The sequence below is a fragment of the Sminthopsis crassicaudata genome, chromosome 6 (assembly GCF_048593235.1).
Source record: "Sminthopsis crassicaudata isolate SCR6 chromosome 6, ASM4859323v1, whole genome shotgun sequence".
NCBI classification, from domain to species: Eukaryota; Metazoa; Chordata; class Mammalia; order Dasyuromorphia; family Dasyuridae; genus Sminthopsis; species Sminthopsis crassicaudata.
The window spans coordinates 202,883,636-202,904,613 of NC_133622.1; the positions used below are offsets into that span (position 1 = coordinate 202,883,636).

Here is a 20,978-nt window from a genome sequence, read left to right on the forward strand (position 1 = left end):
AAAGGTGGGGCAGCAGGGACTTTTGGAGGGCTCTGGATCTGGGGGGGGGCGCGCTGGGGGACCACTTGTTCCCTACTCCTGTTGTCCATCCCACTTCCCGACCCTGGAAATTTCAGCGCTGTAGGAATGGGGCTTAATCTTTGTCACAAGGGAAGGCTCACCTCAGGAAAGGGCAGAAAACGAGGCACCGGGACATGGTGGGGGACACAAATTATAGCCAAGAGCCGACCGCGACCGCGTTTTCCTTGTTCGCATCCGACCCTCCCGCCAGCCCTGAGAAATACCCCCCCCTCCCCCCCCCGCCGTTTTATGAATGAACAAGTCAGAGAGGAGGAGATTTGTCGGCGCTGACACAGCTGGCTAGTGAGTGCTCAGGACAGAGTTCGAATCCAGCTTTTACTAGCACAGAACCCTTAATCTGGCTTCACTGCGGCCGCCGCCTTCTCTCTAAAAATAAACGGAGCCCCGGGGTCAGCAGGGGTTGCGCCCTGGCCGTGGCGGCTCCCACTGGACTCGCTCCCACCCGCGGGGGTCCCCAGGGCCACCTACCTGTCCACCCCGCGCCGGCCTCGCCATAGGCTGAACGCAGAGAGGCTGGGGTAATCCTCCCCCTCGAAAGTAAATGGTACAGCCCGCAGCCCCAGGGGTGGGGGGGGCAGCTGGCGCCCCGAGGGGGAGGAAGGAGGGGGGAGGGGGGCGCCTTTATCCCGCGCCGCGCGCAGTCGAGCCCAGCCGACCTACAGCCCCGGGTAGCGCGGGGACCGGAGGGGCGCATGGCGGGAGCCAGCGCGCCGCTGGGGATGGAGGACGGCGGCTGCGTGGGGCTCGGGGCCGGCCGGAGCAGCAGTCGGACGCTGTCCTACAGCCGCTGGAGTTATGACAGGTAGTGCGCCGGGAACGCCGCGGGGGACGCCCGGGCTGGGGGGGCGGGGAGCGAAGGCTGCGGCGCCGGAGGCGCGGGGTCCGGGGCGCGCGGCGGGGCTGTCCGGGCAGTCTGGGCCGGGGCGGCCACGCCCCCTGAGTCCGGCCTCGGCCCGTCTCCCGGCCCGGGCTGCCCGCGAGGCGTGGGGCGGCCCGGGGGGCTCCGAGCCCGTCGCAGGGGATCCCCCTCCTCAGGGATGTTCGGGGAGGCCTCTTTAGCCTGGCTTCGGACGCGGGGATACCCGCGCGGGTTGCGTGCAGTCTGCATCCCTCCCTCCCACAGCCTTGGTCCCTCTTTTGCCCTTCATTGGAGCTATTCGAGGGCTTGCGCCTGCCCCGGCTTCTCCCCTGGTCTGGGAGCTCCCTGAAGGCAGACTCCTGCTTTTACCGCCCAGCCCTGTCTCCATCCTCCCCCTCACCCGCACCCCAAGCTTAGGCTTTAATCCAAAGCTCTTTCCGGAGCTGTGCGATGGGTTGTGAGACCCCCCCTCCCCGGGTGGCCGGGCCCCTCCCCTCCCTGGGTGGCCGGACCCCCTCCCCTCCCCGGGTGGCCGGCCCCCTCCCCGGGTGGCAGGACTCCCTCCCCTCCCCGGGTGGCTGGCCCCTCCCCGGGTGGCCGGGCCCCCTCCCCTCCCCGGGTGGCAGGACTCCCTCCCCTCCCCGGGTGGCAGGACCCCCTCCCCTCCCCGGGTGGCCGAACCCCCTCCCCTCCCCGGGTGGCCGAACCCCCTCCCCTCCCCGGGTGGCCGAACCCCCTCCCCTCCCCGGGTGGCAGGACCCACTCCCCTCCCCGGGTGGCTGGCCCCCTCCCCTCCCCGGCTGGCCGGACCCCTCCCCTCCCTGGGTGGCCGAACCCCCTCCCCTCCCCGGGTGGCAGGACCCACTCCCCTCCCCGGGTTGTCGGCCCCCCCCACAGGTGGCCGGGCCCCTCCCCGGTTGTTCCGAAGTTCCCCGCTAGTTCTGGAGCAGGCCCCCGGGTGGATAAGGCAGGGCGTGCCTCCCGTTCTCGCTTTTTGTGTCGCTTTTTTGTTTTCTGTACGAATTCCCCAAGGCCACATGGGTTGGGCAGACTTGGGTCCCTGGAGCCGGAGAAGATTCTCTTCATTTTGGGCCGAATGTAACTGTTGCCATTTGGAAGCTTCCATCTCCCCCAAGACCGGGAACCTTATTCTCTGAGGGAGGCTTAAAGGTCCGGGCTGACCTAGAATAGTGTGGGGAGCAAGAGGAGGAGGGGTGGATCACTCCAGAAGCCATGGAGAGCTACCATAACTGCGGAAGCGCCAAGAACAGAGAACTCGAACTAAAGAACTTCTTTATAAGGAGAGAGACAGAGACACAGAGAGACAGAGACAGTGAGAACTCTGTATTTTGGGCAGTAGCGAGAACAAGGAATAACAATAATAGCCCTGTGATAGTGACATATATATTGGAAGATTTTGGGATGGGACGCGTGAACGGGCCCAAGAATAGATCAGAATAAGAGAGAGTGGGTAAGTTTTGATTTGCCCTGGCGGAGGGGCGTTATTGAGATCAGCCGGCCCAGGCCTCATATTTTATTCTCAGAGAAATAGTCAAGTTGGCAGCCAGTGCCCGAGCTGGCTAAGCCCTGCCCTCGGAATCCAAATCCAAGGGCTTAGACTGACTAATCAGATTGCTCAGCCCCCTTCCAGTGCAGACAGCCAGTGCCCCGCATTCTACATTTCCAGCGATCAGCAAAGGTCCTGCCGCTGAGTAGGGACTTGGTGAATTTTCAGGGGATAGAAAGGGCCAAGCTCTGCTGCTTACTAACCTTAGGTGCACAACGGTCAACAAGTATTTATTAAGCGCCTATTATGCGCCAAACACCGTAATAAACATTGGAGATACAAAGGCAAGATGTCCCAGTGTTGGGATTCAGGGGGACCCCAGAATATTGGTATTCTGCACTGCTGTTGCAGGTGTCCCAAAAGAAATCTCCAAGTCAAGAGGCAGATTTTTATTATGTCAATTATATAAGGTCATTTAAAAAGGCTAAATTCCAAGAGGAAGATAACTAAGAATAAGCACCAGTTAGGTAAATTTATAGGGACTTGGCAAAGGCCAGAGCAGGGTAAATGACATCACGGGATTGGAGTTTACATGATTAGTGGGAAGTTTGGTAATGGGGGCTGACAACCCCCTTTTTTAAATAAGAAGTGCTCATTGTTTGAGTCCAGGTTCATGATAGCTGCCCAGACTCTCAGATAACAAACCAGACGTCCTTGAAGGATAGCTCTGTGGAATAAAGATATCGGGTCCAGCTCCCCTTGTTTCACACACATTCTCCAAGGCTGTGCTGCGTCTCTCCCAATAGCCACATTCCTAAAGCGACTACATCATTCCGGGCCTCATGGTCTGCGGTTTCTCGAAAAGTATTGGGGTGTCTATTGTTACTGGGATTTCTACTGCATTGTATCCAAGGCCTGCACCACATCACCAACTCTCAAGGAACTCAGAGTTTAACAAGGGAAACAACACTGCGAACAATTATGTATAAATAAGAAATGTACAGTATAAATTGGAAATAAACAGAGTGAAGGCATTAGCAACAAGGGAAATCTGGAAAGGGGTAGGTGGGATTTTTGGCCAGGGGCATGAGGAGAGAGAATATTCCAGGCTATGAAAATGAGAAATCAGGACATGGAAGTATCCTGTGTTGAAGAAACAGTGAGGGGGCCAGTGTTACTGGATCACAGAGTATATGAGGAGAATTAGGTATAAGAAGATTATGATGGTTTGGAGGGGACTGGGTTATGGAAGGTGTTCTGAGTGCCACCTTTCAGAAGCAGGTGATAAAGAGTTGAACAGGGAGTCAAGAAGACCAGAGTTCAAATTCAGCTTCAGACACCTACTAGCTGTGTGATCTTAAGCAAGTCATTTAACCTGTCTGCCTCAGTTTCCTTTTCAGTAAAGTGGGGCAGTGGATAGAATGCCAGGCCTCGAATCAGGAAGACTCATTTCCTAAATTCAAATCTGACCTCAGGGCAGCCAGGTGGCACAGTGGATAGAGCACCAGCCCTGAATTCAGGAGGACTGGAGTTCAAATCTGGTCTCAGACACTTAACACTTCCTAGCTGTGTGACCCTGGGCAAGTCACTTAACCCCAGCCTCAGGAAAAAAAAAATCTGACCTCAAGTACTTACTAGTTGTGTGACTCTGGACAAGAGACTTAACTAGTTGTGTGACTCTGGACAAGAGACTTAACTCTCTTTTCCTCAGTTTCCCCTTCTGTAAAATGATCTGGAGAAGGAAACACTCCACTATCTCTGCCAAGAAAACCCCAAATGAGGTCCCCAAGAGTCAGACTCCATTGAAAATGACTAAGTGACAAATAAAACCTATCTTATAGGGTAGTTAGGAGGATCAAATGAGATAACAATAAAAGTGCTTTTCAAAGCAATGAAAATGGTAGCTATTATTACTACTTGCAAGGTGTGATAAGTACTGGAAATTTAAAAAAAAAGAAGCTGTCTATTCTCTAGGGGATGGGAAGAGAGTGGTTCAACTGTATACATGTAAGTATTACTATATACATATAAGTAAATACAGAGTCTATGCAAAAATGATACAAATTAATTTAAAGGGGGTAGAGAGCTTTAAGGGGGGGAGGAGAAGGGGAGTGAACTAAAATTGCTAGGAGTGAACGAACTAAAATGTAGGAAGTAGCATCTGAACTATTTTGAAGGAGGTTCGAGATAAGATTTCAAATCACTTTTTTCTAGATGGTTTCACTTTTTTCATCTGCAAAATGAAAGGATTGAATGACATGACTCTTAATGCTTCTTCCAGCTCTAGATTTTTGATTCTGAGAGGCTAGTTTGAGGAGGAAGGGAATTCTAGAGCAGGGCATCTTAAACTTTTTCCATTCTTGACCCTTGTCCCCAGAGAAATTTTACACAATCCTGGGTATGCAAATCAAACACTTGTTGATAATAAATCACACAAAAAATTCATTTAAAAATATTTTTGGTATACAGATAATTTTGCCATTTATTAAAAGTGAAAACACATTTGCATACTAATGAAATGGATTATTTTTACATCAAGAATTAAATCTTGGCTGAATATTTTCCTGAATAAATACCTTTTATTGTTGCCAAATTTTTTGGCACTTTCAGTGCCACTTTCAATTACTTGACCTCATATGGTGTTGCAACCCACTGTTTAAGGCACTTTGTCCTAGACTATGAATTCAGAAAAAGGGGGCATTTTGGTTATCTAGTCAACTCTGAGGCCTTTACATTGAATAGAAAGAACTTTAGTTCTATTTAAGAGGGAAGATAGGAGATTCCTGAGAGGGGAAAGAACTTTGCGTGTCAGGAGGTCTGGGCTAGAGTGTGAAACTGTTATTGAGGTTGTTATTTTTCCTGCATTCTGGAGGACAACCATGACTTCAGGGAGGTGACGCCATAACTCGAAATTGAATTGGATTTGAGTGAGGAGGGCTGTATAACTTCAGGCAAGTGCCTTTCTCTCTTCAGAACTCTATCTTCCCATTTGGGAAATGATACAATTGGATTAGGTGTTTCCTTCCTTCCTTCCTTCCTTCCTTCCTTCCTTCCTTCCTTCCTTCCTTCCTTCCTTCCTTCCTTCCTTCCTTCCTTCCTTCCTTCCTTCCTTCCTTCCTTCCTTCTTTCCTCCTTCCCTCCCTCCCGTCCTCCCTTTCTCCCTTTCTCCCTTCCTCCCTTCCTCCTTTCCTTCCTCCCTCCCTCTCTCCCTCTCTCCTTTCCTCCCTTCCTCTCTCTCTTCCTTCCTTCCTTCCCTCCCTCCCTCCCTCCTTTCTCCTTCCTTTCTATAATGGGATTAAGTGACTTGCATAGAATCACACACTAGTAAGAGTGTGAGGCTAGATTTGAACAGGCAAGGTAATTTCCATTTGATCATGAAAGGAACGAATGTTTTTATTTGTTTTTTGCATTTGTATCTTCAAAGATTGACACATAAGTGTATAATAAATGCTTCCTGTCCTATTTTTGCTTATTTTGTCCTGCTCTAATATGCTGTGCTTCTGTGTCTTGGTCATCAAAGGCTTCTTGGGGGATGTGGAACTAGAACTGGAAGGATGAGTGAGATTTGGCTGGGATTAGTTGAGCAAAAGTATGGAGGCTTGAATAGATGAGCATCACATGAACAGCTAAGTTATGGTTCGGAGACCAATTTGCCTGTAGCCCTGGACTTGGGGATCAAAAAAATCCATTAACTCTGGGTGTCGCTTAACAATGAGCCTAAACTTAAGAAGCCTGCCTTCCTCCTTCTGAGCCCCATTGTAAAATGAGGAGTTGGCGCTAAATAATCTTCCAAATGAATACACTTGAGCTCTGCCCCTTTGAGAATCTCTGAGAGTGAGGCAGAAGTGCCTGCCTTTAATTCTGTGGTCAGTGGGAGGGAGGCTTTTGGATAAGTTTGGTCAGGGAGAAGAGCTGAGAAAACATCCTCCCAATATTATTGTTCTCTAAGAAAAGAGGAGCAATAAATTTCAGAAAAGCCTGGAAATACTTACATGAACTGATGCTGAATAAAGTGAGCAGACCTAGAAAAACACCATACACAGTCACAGCAAGATTGTATGATGATCAACTTGACTCTTCTCAGCAATACAGTGATCCAAGACAGTTCCAAGACTTGTGATGGAAAATGCTATCCACATCCAGAGGGAGAACTGTGGAGACTGAGTGCAGATCAAAGCATCTTATTTACACCTTTTTGTTTGTTTGCTTTTTCTTTATTTTTTCCTTTTGTTCTGATTTTTCTTTCCCAACATGACTAATATGGAAATATGTTTCCAAAAAAATTTTATATGTAACTGCAAAAATAAAATACTATAGAAGTAAGACCTCAAACAAAAGAAAGAAAAAGAAAAGAACCCCCCCTTTCTTTGCAAAGTCAGGCTCTAAATGGGAAGCTACGGAGGGAACAATATATTAACTGGCAGACAGGGTAGGAATATTGACTGATTTTTCAGAATGACTTTTTTTTTCTCTTTGAAAACCTTTTTCACAAGAGGGAGGGAGAGGAGAGGGATCTCTTTAGAAATGAAGGTGACTTAAAAGCAAAATATATCAATAAAAACCAAATTACAAGCAAACAAAAAAGCAGATTATGAACAATATTTCCCCAGGCTATAGCTCTACCCTGCAGCCTAAATCAATGTAGACTTAACTAATGCTGACATCTTCTGCTAATTTGGTATTGATTTTTACCTTTGTTCCAACAAGTCGATGGGCTGACTTTCCCAGACAGCTGGTTCAGAAATGACTCTCACATCCATAACCAATCATCTCCTAGCTGTTAAAATATAGTCAATTTAATTTTTTAAAAATTGCCTTCCAAGTCTCTTAAAGCTGTTCACATAATATAGATGTCAGACTTTTCTGTTGTCCATAAGCCTTTAGCCTTGTTAGTTTCTTGATTCCAAGCCATATTTTCCAGCATTTATTTTTGCTTTCCTGCTCTATGCCATATTATCAAGGAAGTCACTGAGCAGTAAAGTGTGTCAAGGTGGCAAGAGCCTTGGATTTCTTAGACCTAGATTTGGCTCCAGACTGTGCCACTGCGTTCTTTTGTGACCTTGACACAAATGAGGCAGCTAGGTGGTAAAATGGATAGAGCTGTGGCCTGGAGGCTCAGGAAGCCCTGAGCTGAAATCCAGCCTCAAACCACTTACTAGCATGTGACTAGAATTATAAGTTTCCGGGCAGCTAGGTAGCAGAGGGCTTAGAGCACCAACCCTGAAATCAGGAAGATCCGAGCTCAAATGTGATCTCAGACACTTAGCATATCCCAGCTGTGTGACCTTAGGCAAGTCACTTAACCCCAACTGCCTCAGCAAAAAAACAAAAAACAAAACAACCCCCCCACAAATAGAAGTATAGGTTTCTTATATTTCTGTCTGCCTCAGTTTCCTCATCTGTAAAATGGGGATAATAATACTTACTTCGCAGAAGTTTTATGAGGATAAACTAAGAAGATATTTGTAAAGAGTTTTGCAAATCTTTAAAAAGCTACATAAATGCTAAATATCTTATCATTGCTGATCACATTTTCTCTTTGGGCTTAGTTTTATCATCTATAAAATGACCTTGGATTAGATGATCTCTGAATCTATGATCAGAAGCATATGTTGACTTAAATCTGAAAGTTCTTACAGAGTTCTTCACAGAACTTCCATACCTCCTCATCCTCTACAGTGGATCTTGGTTCAGAAGCATCTGTTTCCTTTTTTTTGCTTATGTTTATCATGAATACTGCAAGTTGAAAACATAGTAATATAGCATTTCAAGAATTAAATGACCTTTATATATAATATATATTATATTATGTAATTATATAATATAATTACCTCATTTGATCCTCACAGCAATGTAAATAATTAGTAGAAATAAGTATTAAGTAAGCTAATATCACTTCCATTTTACTAATGAGGAAACTGAGGCAGATAGAAGTTAAATAACTTGCTAAGGTTACAGAGCTAGTAAGTGTCTGAGATGGCATTTGGTTCCAGGGATCCTTGATTCCAAGTCCATTATGCTTAGCCATTGTAAAAATGTTCCTTGAAATATTTCTTTTTGCTTTTGAATATGTAACAAAATCTACTAAACTAACTTTTAAATTTGCCTCTTCCGGGAAAATCTGAAAGCCATCCTTTTGTTTAGCTACTCCCAGAAGCTTTATAATGAGAACATCAATAAGGATTTATAACAAGAATATCACTTAAAATGAATTTCATCCCCTTCAGTCATAAGTCCACTTGTTGATTGTTGGAAAGGTCTCACAATGAGAAGACCAACAGTGAAATCATTGTTTATGAAGTATCTAAAAACTGTGTGATCCCCAGAATCCTCCAAGGAGCCACATTGCAAGAGGGAAGGCCATTTGTATTTTTCTTTGTATAGAGGGTTGCCATGGCCAAATAATTCATTGCTGCTCACCTGACTACTGGTGACTGCACCTCCCAAGCTTAGCTGGGCTAGTCTTCTCAGATAGCAAGCATGATCTGCCACTAGAAATACATGAGGGTATTGGAAAATGTTAGACCCTTAAATCTGAAGGTTGGCTTATGCCATGCTTGCAGGTGTATCCTTCCAGAATTCAGAATTCTTATATCTTACTACCATTTTTCTTTGTGATCTAGTAATTTTTTTCCTATTTTCCCAGCATAGGACACTCCATCTCCTAATTCTTCTGTTCATTCTCACTGGCTGTTTCCTGTGCCTGGAATTTCCTCCCTTCTCATCTCTGCCTCCTGACTTTTCTGGGTTCCTTCAAATCTCATCAAAAGAAGCCTTTCTCAGTCCCCCTAAATACAAATGCTTCCCTTTTGTGAATCCTAGATATAACTTGTTTGCACATAGTTAGTACATTGGCTGTTCCATTATAATAGGAACTTTTGGAGGGCAGGTACTATCTTGTGCTTTATTTATATCTCTTGCATTTAGCAGGTAGCTGGTACAAAGTATTGTTTCGCTGTTTCTGTTATGTCTTACTCTTCATGATCCTGTTTGGGGTTTTCTTGGTAAGGATACTGGAATGGTTGGCCAATTCCTTCTTCAGACAATTTTACAGATGAGGAAACTGAGGCAAAGTGACTTGAGCAGGGTCAAACAATTAGTAAATTGTCTGAGGCTGGATATGAACTCTGGCAGATGAGTCTTCTTGATTCCAGGCTGTGGTACACAGTAGGTATTCCGTAAATTCATGTTGACTCACTGATTCAAAGAGGTAGACTGGCACAGAGGCAACCTCTTTATAAAGTTGTAAGTCTTTGTAACCCTTAGTATCCCCATCTCTGGTTATAATCTTGTTAAGTCTGAAATTCACTAGTGTTCTCCTATCCAAGTCTTCCATCTCACCTAGAGGTCTCAGCTTATCCCTCCTTCACTTCTCTGTTCTCTGCCATACATTCCAAATCTCAATGGCTTATTTGTGACAGAGTGATTTCCATAATAGCTTATTGAGTTTACTGGTAATAAAAATATACCTATCCATATATTTACTTTGTAATCCTATCCTAGGAATAGTTTATACATTGGATGATAGAATCAGGATCCCAAAAGATCTTTTAACAGGTTAGAATTATAGGTCAAAATGAATATGCTGAAATATAAGAGATAAATATGAAGGCTACTCTTATGAAGTTGATGTCTTGAAGCCATCTACAAAATGGGGAAGTTGTGATTGATTAACAGTAATGACTCTGATCAAGATATGAAGAAGAAGAAGAATATGGAATTAAAGCTAGAAATGTAAAGCCCTAGCTAATTGTGAAAAGTCTTGAACCACAAGAAGGTGAAACTTCCTGGGGCCATACTGGAGTTTTGAGCAGAGGAGTATTATGACCACATCTATCTTTGGATAATGGAATTTAGAGCTTGAAAGGGCTCCAGATAGCCTTCGTTTTACAAATGGGGAAACTGAGGCCCAATAAGGAGCCAAAAGACCATTTGCAAAAAGTCACAAGGATAGGAAGTAGCAGAGTTGAGATTTCCAGCACATCAGATTTCCCTGGGAGCTATTCCTCAGGCCTAGAAAAAACAATTCTGGCAGTAGTATGAATGAGTAGGGAGAGAGGGAAAAGCCAAATTGAATTGGGTCGGAACCTCTTTCACTTGATCTGCTTCTCTCTAGAACAGCTCATTCCCACTTCTTCCCCATCTCCATTCCTCCAACAATGGGTCTTTAAGATGGTGTGTGTGTGTGGTGTGTGTGTGGTGTGTGTGTGTACATTAAATGCTGCCTTCCTGTGGGATTATATTATATCCTGGTTTGTTTTTTTTTCCCCACCCACCCTCACCCAGCCAAAGATGAAATCCCCTCCCCCTTCCAATCTAAAATGCTTCTCCAGGCATCAGGTGCTGTAACCTTGGGGAATGCAGACTAATTATATCTGAAACTGGGCCAGAGCTTGGCTCATTAGCAGTGCCCTACCCAGGGAACTACCCTTCTGAGGGTCCCTTTAATCTGCTGTAGTTACCTTCTCCTTTTCTTCCCAACAAATAAATGCTCTTTGACCCTGGGTTTGGTGGATTGTCCTGGATATCAGAGAGCATTATTTGGGGTCAATCCTTCCTTTTCTCAGAAAATGTGGACCACGTTAGTTCTTGAATTTATCTCAGAGCAAAGAATATTGGGGTTTAGAACATAGAGAATATGAGAGACCTTAGAAGATAGAGAATGTGTGAATTGGATGGGATCACAACTGGAATATCAGGGGTGAGTAGAGCCATGGAACATGAAGTGCAAAGGCTAGAAGAGGATTTTTAGAACATAGAATAGCAGAGAAGGGAGGACTCTCAATTTGTAATTCATTATATACAAGACACAGGGTTTGGAACTGGGAGAGAAAGTCAGAGTTGGGAAGACTTGTAGAGATGGTTGTAGACAGGGAATCACGGACTCTCCTATTTAGAAGCTTCAGACCCCGCTTCTTCCACTTGGACCTGACCAGGAATCCCAATTTTATCCATCCCAAACTCTACCTCATTCAGTATCACAGGTGGAGGGAGAACTGAGGCTTAGCAAGTGGAAAGGAGTTGTCCAGTCACGGTGGCAGAAAGAGCACCAGAAACCTGGTCTCTCGACACCCCAGTCAATGCAGTTTCAATGCTCCCTAATCCCTGCTGGGGTTTAGAGGATCTGTAACTAAGAGGAGGGGCTACTTATGGCTTGAATGATACTCTCCTGCATCCCTCCCCCCATTTGTAACCCTATTCTTTAGGAGTGAGGGATGGGGGAGGAAGAAAGAGAACAATTTCTCCCCTAAATCCATCCCAGAGCAGCACCTGGGGATGGGTGAAAAGGGTCTCCCCTCCCCTCTCCAGGGAATAGGCTGTAATCTGGCCCCACCCAAATCCAAAGGACAGGTTCTCAGGCCAAGGGAGGATAGTAATGAGCTGTGACATATTGAGGCCAGTGAAGTTGGCAGCCACAACCCTAGTGGGTTGCACCGAAGAAGGAACACAAACCCTGTATGTCCCAAGAGGAGTGTGCTCAAGAGTCGGGTGTGATCAGTCCCCAGAGGGAAGGGGGATGTTGCAGTAAGCTTGCCCCTCCTTGGATATAAAACTCACTTCCTTTCTCCCTGATGCTGGCTTGGCTTCTCTCTGGCCCTCAGCTGCCACACAGTCTTAGGATCAGAATTGGTTCTGAATGGGGGAGAGGGGAGATGAAAATGGGGACTCAGATTGGGGAGGGCCTAATTTCAGTGAACATTTTTAAGCCCTGGTGATGTGAGAAGCAATGTGAGAAAGACATGCTAAGTTGTCTGAACCCTTTGAGGCTATATTTTAGGGAGTAGTGATAATGAGTAATAAAACTGGGAGTGTGCCTAGGAAAGCACTATTGGAGTGGAGAGGGGCCAGGAAACCAAACCCATGCAAAATTAGTTAAAACAACCCGGGGGTCCTTAATTGGAGAAGGAGATGACCATTCTTCAGGTACCTAAAGGATTTCATATGCAAAAAGGGTCAGACTTTTTCTGATGGGCTCCAGCAGGCAGAAATAGAGTCTACAATTGAAAGAGGCCTTAGAGGTTATAGGCTCCAACCCTCTCATTTTAAAGGTGAGGAAATCTCAGAGACACAAAATTTATTTAAGTGACTTGTCTAGGGCCATACAGCTAGATAGGATCTAAGACAGGATTTGAACTTGTCTTCCTGTACTATACTTAAGTCCTGTACTGTAGCTATTTCACTACTCTGCCCTGTTGGATAGTAAAGAAGTGATTTCTGCTAAGGCAAGAAAACATTTCCTAATGATCAGAGCCATCCAGAATTGGAATAAGACCCTTTGGAAGGCAGGGTGGATCTGGTTAAACACTTGTCAGGCATGTAGGGGTCTGGAAGATCTTTTTTTTCAACTGTGAAATTCTATGATTCTAGGACTTGATTCCTGCTGTCCATGAAGTTATAATCTAATAAGCCCTTATTGTCTTATTATTACACATCTGAGGTTAGAAAGATTCCTGGGGGAGAAAGAATCAGAAAAAGGCTTCTATGGAAGAGGTGCCTTAGAATTGGGTTAATGGGGCTAGTTTATAAAAAGGTCAGAAGTTAAATTCCTTTTTAGTCTTCTTTGTGAGTTGGGGGTGGGTCATCCCAAGAATTTATTGGTGTATGCAAAAAAAAAAAAAAAAAAAAAAAAGCCCAAACATTTATCTTGAATGGGCTGAGTTCCTCCCTCCTTATTCTGTCCACGATTAACATCTCTCTTGGTCTCACTTTTAATGTAACCGGAGAATCCTGAGTTGCAGTGACCTGCTTTCGACTCCCCAATCTCCCTATCTCCCCAGGAAGAGGCTTGTGGCAGGGGGAGGGAAAGCACAGAACCAGGGGTGAGACTGGGCCAGTCCCGACGAGGGGCCCAGGTTCAGCCTGTGGCCCTGTGAGGATGGGGTGTCGGGGATCCTAGCAGAGACAGGGGTAGGGCGCCCCACTGAACTGCCAGTCTGGACTGTTCTCGGCACACTGGGTGCTAAGTTACACCCAGCTCTAGCCAGCTTTTAGCACCTGGCTCAGACTTAATGGGGGCGCTGTCCACCTTTCAGTGCTGAAGGACTGCGTATATCCTGCCCCCACCTCCCTCAGATGCCTTGTGTTTTCCCAACTTCTCTCCTCCATCCCACCGAGTTCCCCCTGGCCTTCGAGGGGGTGAAGCTCAGGACAGAGCTGGGGAACCCACAGCAAGAGCCTCCTCTGGGCTCCTGGAGCTCTGAATGCCTGAACAGGGACCTGGTTCCATAGCCAGCTCTAAGCCTCCATTACTGCCATTTTCATCGCCTTTGGCTCCCGGTAAGTGTCCAGGATTGGTTTTGAGGGTCCTAACCCCGACCTGGGAGGGCTGGAAGAAAATCTGAGTTAGGAGTCCTCTACAAGCAGGGCAGAACAATACCTCGGCCCCCTAGACTGCCCTCACTGGAGACCTCTGTGCTGTTAGGGCTGATTATTCAGGTAGCCATCCTGTGCTTGGACAGAGTGATATTAAATGCATCAGACACAGGACTCGAACTTGAGTCTTCTTGAGTCTGAACTCGGCTTTCTAACCATTATGTCACTTAGGCTTTCTGGGAATTTTTATTGCCAATAACAACATTTCCCATTTCCTTAGTGTTTTATGGTTTGCAAAATGTTTTTTCTTTCTTTCTTTCTTTTTTTGGCAACAACCTTTTAAGGTAGATAGCAAAGGGTTGTATTGACCCTGTTTCATAGATGAGTAAACTGAGGCATATAAAGGTGATTTGCTCAGGATCACAGAACTAGGATGTGAAGTTAATCATATCTCCTAACTTCAAGTTCAGAAATCTTATTTCACTACAAGACTAGGGACATTTTCCAATCGAATTCAGTTCAGTTCAATTTTTTTTTTAACATATCAGACACTGCTTAAAGCTCTGGGGATGCAAAGACAAGACTAAATTTTAAAAAGTCCCTCCTTAAGGAGTTTACACTCTATTTTTTGGGCTGGAAGGGACTTCAGAGCTCTTCTAATCTAACCTGGGCTCCTGACTCCAAAGCCAGACCACTCTTCTCAATTCTTCCATACTTTTACATTTGACTCCCTGAGCTATGTGTCTTCTATCACTTTCTTTCTTCTTTCTTCTCAACTTTTCCAACAAGATGCCTAAATACTATTCCTCCCGGTTCTTCTCCCTCCCCTCTAGGGATTGACACTTATCCTTAACAACCTTAGAAATTGAACTGATTACATCTCCTTGTCTCTAACTCATCCACTTCTTCCCCTCCCCCCCCCCCCCAGCCGCCCTTACACTTAGCAAAGTCTTTGCAATTTCCTTCTTGATGGATTGGCAAAGCCGGTTTCTTTATCTTTGATTTTCTCACCTTCTCCCACTCCTCCCCAAGTACAGTATCAGCAGCCTCAGAAAGAACAATGCAGAAGACAGTCATTGTATAAGGGAGAGGCAATCAGAAGAGCAAGCCTTGACTTTGCCAGTTACTAGCTGTGCGACCTTGAACAAGGTCACTTCTCTGGGTCTCAATGCCTTTATTGTTCATAAAGTTTATAATAATACTATGTGTTGCTTAAGTCACAGGGTTTCTGTCCAGAAAGAATGGATGAATGAGTGAATTAAGTTATTAAGCACTTAATATGTATAAAGCATTCTTTTACATAGGGTTATACATTTAAATTTTTTGGGAAAAAAGGTTCAGAAATCATTTGGCCCAACACTCTCATTTTTTAGATGTGGAAACTGAGTCCCAGAGAGCTTGAGTCATTTGCCAAGGTAACTACTAATAGCCAAGGTAGCAGAATGAGGATTTGAACACAACTCTCCTGATTTCATAATGATGTGATTACAATCATGTCAACATCTACTTCTCGAACTGGACCATACTGCCTCTTTGTGAACCCTGAAATGATCTATTATTACCATGCTCATCTTATTTAAGTTCTTATCGTTTGAGCAAAACAGAGATGGAACAACTTGGATTATTTCGACATTTACGAACTATCTTGTCTCATCATCAAGAAGCCATGGATTTTAAAATGAAAGAGATAATGATTAGACCAACCTCCTTATTTTATAAGTGACAAAACTGAGATCCAGAGAGAGGAACTGTCTCATTTAAATGAAATTTAAATTAATTTAAGCTAAATTAATTTAAATTTAAATGAACTTAAATTAAAATTCTCACATAAGTGGCAGAATTAAGCAGAAATTATGATTTCTGACTTCTAGTTCTGTGCTGTTCCCAGGATGTCACCCTATGTCATTTCACCCCTCCACCTCAGTTTCTTCATCTGTAAAATGTGGGGATAAAAATAGCCCCTACCTCCTAACGTTATTGTGAGACAAGTGCTATATAAGTAGGAGTACTGTTTTGGAAGGGATATAGGGAAACATAAAGGAGGGATGCTTTCTTTTAAAAACTCTCTTGTCTTTGAGAGGCAGCCCAGTTGCTTGGTTGTCCTAGGACTTCTGGCTAAGGGCCAATACCTAGAGGAATCTGTAGACTGGAGGTTTTACTGGGGCCAATCTGATTGTTCAACTAACTATGAGACAAGGGGGCTGAGCCTGCTAATCCCCCTCACTGGGAAACATGACTCCTGCCTATGCTCCCTATGGGGCAGGATGGGACCTGATCTGCCCTGGGGCTGCACCTCTGGGGCCTTTTCTAGGCCATGGGAGTCAGGTGACAGCCTCCTCTGTGTGTTTGGGAAATGGGGAAGACTGTGCCTCTTCCCAACTCCCTAGGCAGTCTGCTTGGGGAAGAAGAGAGGATCAAAGATTCATAGGATTTAGAACCAGGAGGAACCTTTGAGATTACCAAGTCCAATCCTTCATTTAACAGATGGGGAAATTGAGGCAGAAGGGGTTAAATGGCTTGTCCAGAATCACAGAACTAGTAAGTATCTGAGGTGGAATTTGAACCTAGGGTTTCTTGATACCAAACCCAGTGTTCTGTCAGCTATATTGAGCTACTTTTTTTCTTTAAACTTTCCATTTTATATGGGAGACCCAGGAAAGAGTAAGTCACTTCCCCAATAAGGAGCCAAGGCTAAGCTTTGAGGAGCAGCTAATCACTGCATTACTCCCCTGGCCCCTTGAGAAACCCTGTATAATTGATAATGGTCCCTATTAGTTATGGAGATAACAGGCAATTTTCTTCCTCCTTCCCTCTTTTCCTTCCTCCTTTTCTTCCTCCTTCCCTCCCTTCCGTCCATCATTGTGTTTTGCCTTCCTTCCTTTCTTCTCCTTTCCTCCCTCTCTCCTTCCTCTTTCCCTCTCTCCCTTCCTTCCTGCTCTCCCTCCCTCCTTCCTTCCTTCTTTCTTTTTTTTTTTTAAATTGTATTAATGCATTTTGTGCTGATTTATCTTACTGCTATCATTTCCCAATATCCCCTCCCCAAAGAACAATCCTTTATGATAAAGTCATAGTTAAACAAAGCTGACAGGCATATTTACTGTCTGACAACCTTAATATCATGATTCTTTGACTAATTTCCCCTTAAACACTGCTCTGTATGGCACAGTGGCAGCTCTGGATTTGAAGACAGAAGACCTGAGCTTGAAGCCAGCTCTACAATTACTTCTTGTGTAATCTTCGGCAAGTTTCCTTCACTTTAGTTTGTTTGTCTATAAATTGGGTGGTTGGACTAGATAGTCTCCACTCTCCACAAATTTATGAACTGTGACCTTGGGCAAGGTCACTTCAGATGAGCAGTCTCAGTTCCCCCCCTGGAAACTGGAGGTTGAACTACTGAGGTCTCTTGCATCTCTAGAGCTTGTCAGTCGATGAACATTTGTTAAGTGCCTAGTGTGTGCCAGGAACTGTGTTAAGTGCAAGAGATACAAAGAGGCAAAAGACAGTTCTTGTCCACAAGGAGCATACAGTCTAATTGGAGAGACCATAAGCAAACAATTAGATACGAACAAGTTAGATACACAGCATAGAGAGGAAATAATATTAAAAGGGAAGGCATTAGAATAGAGCGATTGGGAAAGTGTTCTTATAAAATATGGAACTTTGATTTGTACTTGAAGAAAGCTAGGGAGACCAAGAAGGAGAGATGAAGGAGAACTTTCTGGGCATGGGAAGCAGGGAAAATACCTGGACCCAAGAGATGGAGCATCTTGTTTGTGGAACAGCTCGGTGGCCAGTGTTGTTGGATGGAAGAATATAAGTTGTGGAATGTGACTGGAAAGATAGAGGAGGATGCTCATGAAGGGCTTTGGATGCCAAAAAGCATTTTGTATTTGCTCTAGGAGGGAGAGTGAGTGATTGGAATAGGGCTGTTATAGTTAGACTTGGGTTTTGGAAAATCATTTCCTTTGGTGGCTGAATGGATTGGAATAGGAAGTAATTTGGGTAGGCAGACTCAATATTGCCATGACCAAGGCATGAAGTGATGAAATCTCAGTTTGTTCATCTTTAAAATGAGGGGTTGGACTTGATGTCTTTGAAGGTCCCTTCAAGGACTATTGACCTGGTCCTAAAGCAAAGTGTTTTTTTTTTTAAGTAATTAGGGCAGAGAGTAGCATTAAGAAAAGCTTCCTGGAGTGAGAGGACCTTTTATCTGGACTTTAAAGGAGGGTAAGTTTTCTTCAGGGAAAGATGGAATTCCAGGCACAGGAAACTGAACAAAAGCAATGCGGTGGGAATTGTGACAGTATTGGGATATATTGGGAAGGATCAGGAGAGGCAGCATGATTCAGTGGTGAAAGCATGTTGAAGTTGTATTCAAAGGGTGTGAGTCTACCTTACAGGTCTGAGACACCTTAACATCCAATTTATTCATTTGTGAGCCAACTGGACTAGAACAGTTCTGTCAGATAAATAGAAATGGTTCCCTGGGGGTTGAATGTCGATTTACAAAACTACAAATTAGTTTTATCTACAGAGTATTATATTTTTATCCAATTTTCTAAATACTTCCCAATTAAATTTTAATGTGGTTCAGATTGTAAATCTTTCAACCTACCTCCAGGTTGTTTGACACCTTCTAAGTTCTCAGCCAACTCAAAACCTGTGATTCTAGGATCCTTTGAATGGTTGATAAAAGGATGAGGTACCATGGAAAGATGGGGTGATATCAAATTTGGGAGAATCTTGTTTCTAGGAAATATGAAGAATTGGGGTACTGAAGAGTAGACAGTGATCTCGAGAATATACAAGAGAACAACTGGTTTTCAGGGAAAATTAAATGTCCCTTAAGAAAAAAAGGAAGAAGGGCTCCCTCTTTTTTCTAACAAAAGAAGATAGGAGGAAAGAGAGAGGGAGGAAAAGGCAACCAGAAATTCTGATCTGTGTTAAGAGGTTGAAGGATGGAAGAATGTTATTTAAATCTCTCAGTGTAGGTATTAAATGAGGAAAGGAATGGGGAAAGAAACACTATTGACTGCTGAGAACTCAGGAGCTGTAGCCTCCCTTTGTTGGGGCACAGTCACAGCTAAGCCAGTAGAGTTAGAAGAAGAAATGGTAGTGGTGGGTGGTGGCTACCTACTGAGGAGGCTATTTGTTGACCTGATTCAAATAGTACAGATCCATTGAGATCCCCAAGTCTTCTTGGGCTTTCTGTCTTGGACTTGACAGGGAAGTGTGAGGATTCACATGGACACGAATGATCGTCCTAAAGAATCCTGCAAGTTTTGCTAAGAAGGAAGAAATCTTAGGCAAGAAACTGAGATCATCTTACAAGGGAGAGGTGATATTTTCATCAGACAACAAAGATTCCTCAGAAGAGAAGGACAGATTTGGGAAGAGGAGTCTGAGAAACGAACCTGGATTTCTAGACCAGAGGCATGTGATCAGCAGCACTAGGGAAGATTTAACAAAATAAATAAAAACATGAGAGAGCGTAGATAACATTACATTTTAAAATTAAGTTCATCCCTGCAGCCACAGGGATCCTTGTGGATAGATTAGTGGCCCTTATTTCTGTTTGAATTTGACATCACTCACCTAGATCCCAACTTTAAATATAAGAATGACATGGGGCAGCTGGTGGAATGCAGTAGTTAGAGCTCAGGAGGATCCAAGCTCAAATGTAGCCTCCTACTCTGAACAGGTCACTTAACACACACAATACCTATTTGGAATACACACACACGTATGAGTATATGATATATAGTATAAATGTGTGAACACATGTATACACATGTGTAATGTGTGTACACATGTGCACATATACACAGACATATAAAGCAATGCTACATATGTACACGAGCATATATAACATGTATATGTATGTTTGCATATATCATAATATATAATTACACAATATGCATACATTTTATACACACATTTATGCATGTGCATGTGTTTGTGTATATATGTCCATATATTCACACAGAGACACAACACATTTATTATACATATATGTCCACATATACATACAAACATATACATGAATGTGTAAAGCTGCATATTCACACAATACACACTGTGTACGTGTATATACGTATTGTGCTCATATCTATATATTTATCCATACACATTCACATATGAATACCGGGCTCATAGCCAAGGCAGGGGGACGTTGAACAAGAGCTGACAAAGGACCTGTTGGCTTTCATTCTTACATATGTAATCCAGGGGGTTACCAACTGAAAAGGGAGGGAGGGAACTTTTCCATCAAGTAGATAGGAAGTATCTCTAGAGTAAGAAGGAGAATTGCGGTAGACATGGGACACTCCCTAGGAGAGGAGCCAGTGACCCAAATCCGTCCATAACAAATATACAAAGAAGACAATAAATAATATGAAACAGTTTGACCTTTGAGCTGTCACCCAGATTCAATGCAGTGGATTCACACCAGAAGCTGGAATCTAGCGCAGGTCTGAACCTTTTTGTGGAGACCCCTCTTAGCCAGACTCTACCTCTCCCTTGACTCTGCTATTCTAATTGAGCTCCCCAGTATCAGGAGGGTGGTCTCATCTCGTAGAGCTGGCTCTTTATGCTAGGACTGCAGGCAGATCTTTTTAAGGAGAGAGACTGGGGCTTGTCCCAGGTTCATGGCCCGTAGCTGCTGCCATCCTAACCTGTAGCTTAGCAGCACTGCCTTCTTCAGGACCATTCCCAACTAGAGACTCAGCACACTCAACAGGCCAAGGAGGAGGGGGCAATGAGGGCGGACATCTGAGTCTCCTGCCCCAGCCTGCACTTTTCTCATTTTATCATACACAGGCAACAACAGGGTGACCATGGCAAAGATGTAACGTGTGCCATCTTGGTTGGACAGGTAGGGAAGCTCAGTTCTGTTTGATCCTTTAGCCCCGTCACACCATCTTGGGCAGTTTTGTACCCACTAAGAACCCTGCTAGCAGTGATATAAATTAGCCTTGGACTTCTCTTAACCTCTGTCACCTCCAGTGAATCCAAGAACTTACAGAGAAGTCAAGCCCCAACTGATGTCCCGCCTTCTGTCTGCTGATTACTTTACACTCTTTTCCCAACCCGTCCATACAAGGCCATACAGAGTGCTAGGGGAGGGACAGCAGCACGGACAGCAGAGGGACAAAAGCAGTTAATGTTTGTCTAGGGTTTTAGGGCTTGGGAGGTTCTCACAGCTCCAAGAAGCAGGGA

At 44.5% G+C, this 20,978-nt stretch overlaps 1 protein-coding gene across 2 annotated transcripts in view; it reads left to right on the forward strand.

The window, feature by feature from the left end:
* Nucleotides 1–738: 738 nt before the first annotated feature.
* Nucleotides 739–20,978, forward strand: part of TUB (TUB bipartite transcription factor) — a 131,216-nt gene continuing 110,976 nt past the window's right edge. Inside the window, exon 1 of one of the 2 annotated variants that reach the window (XM_074273751.1) lies at nucleotides 739–883. In XM_074273751.1, coding sequence (XP_074129852.1) covers nucleotides 774–883 — 110 coding nt within the window. In that variant the 5' untranslated portion in view covers nucleotides 739–773. The remainder of the gene's footprint in view (nucleotides 884–20,978) is intronic. The other variant, XM_074273750.1, reaches the window with a different exon arrangement.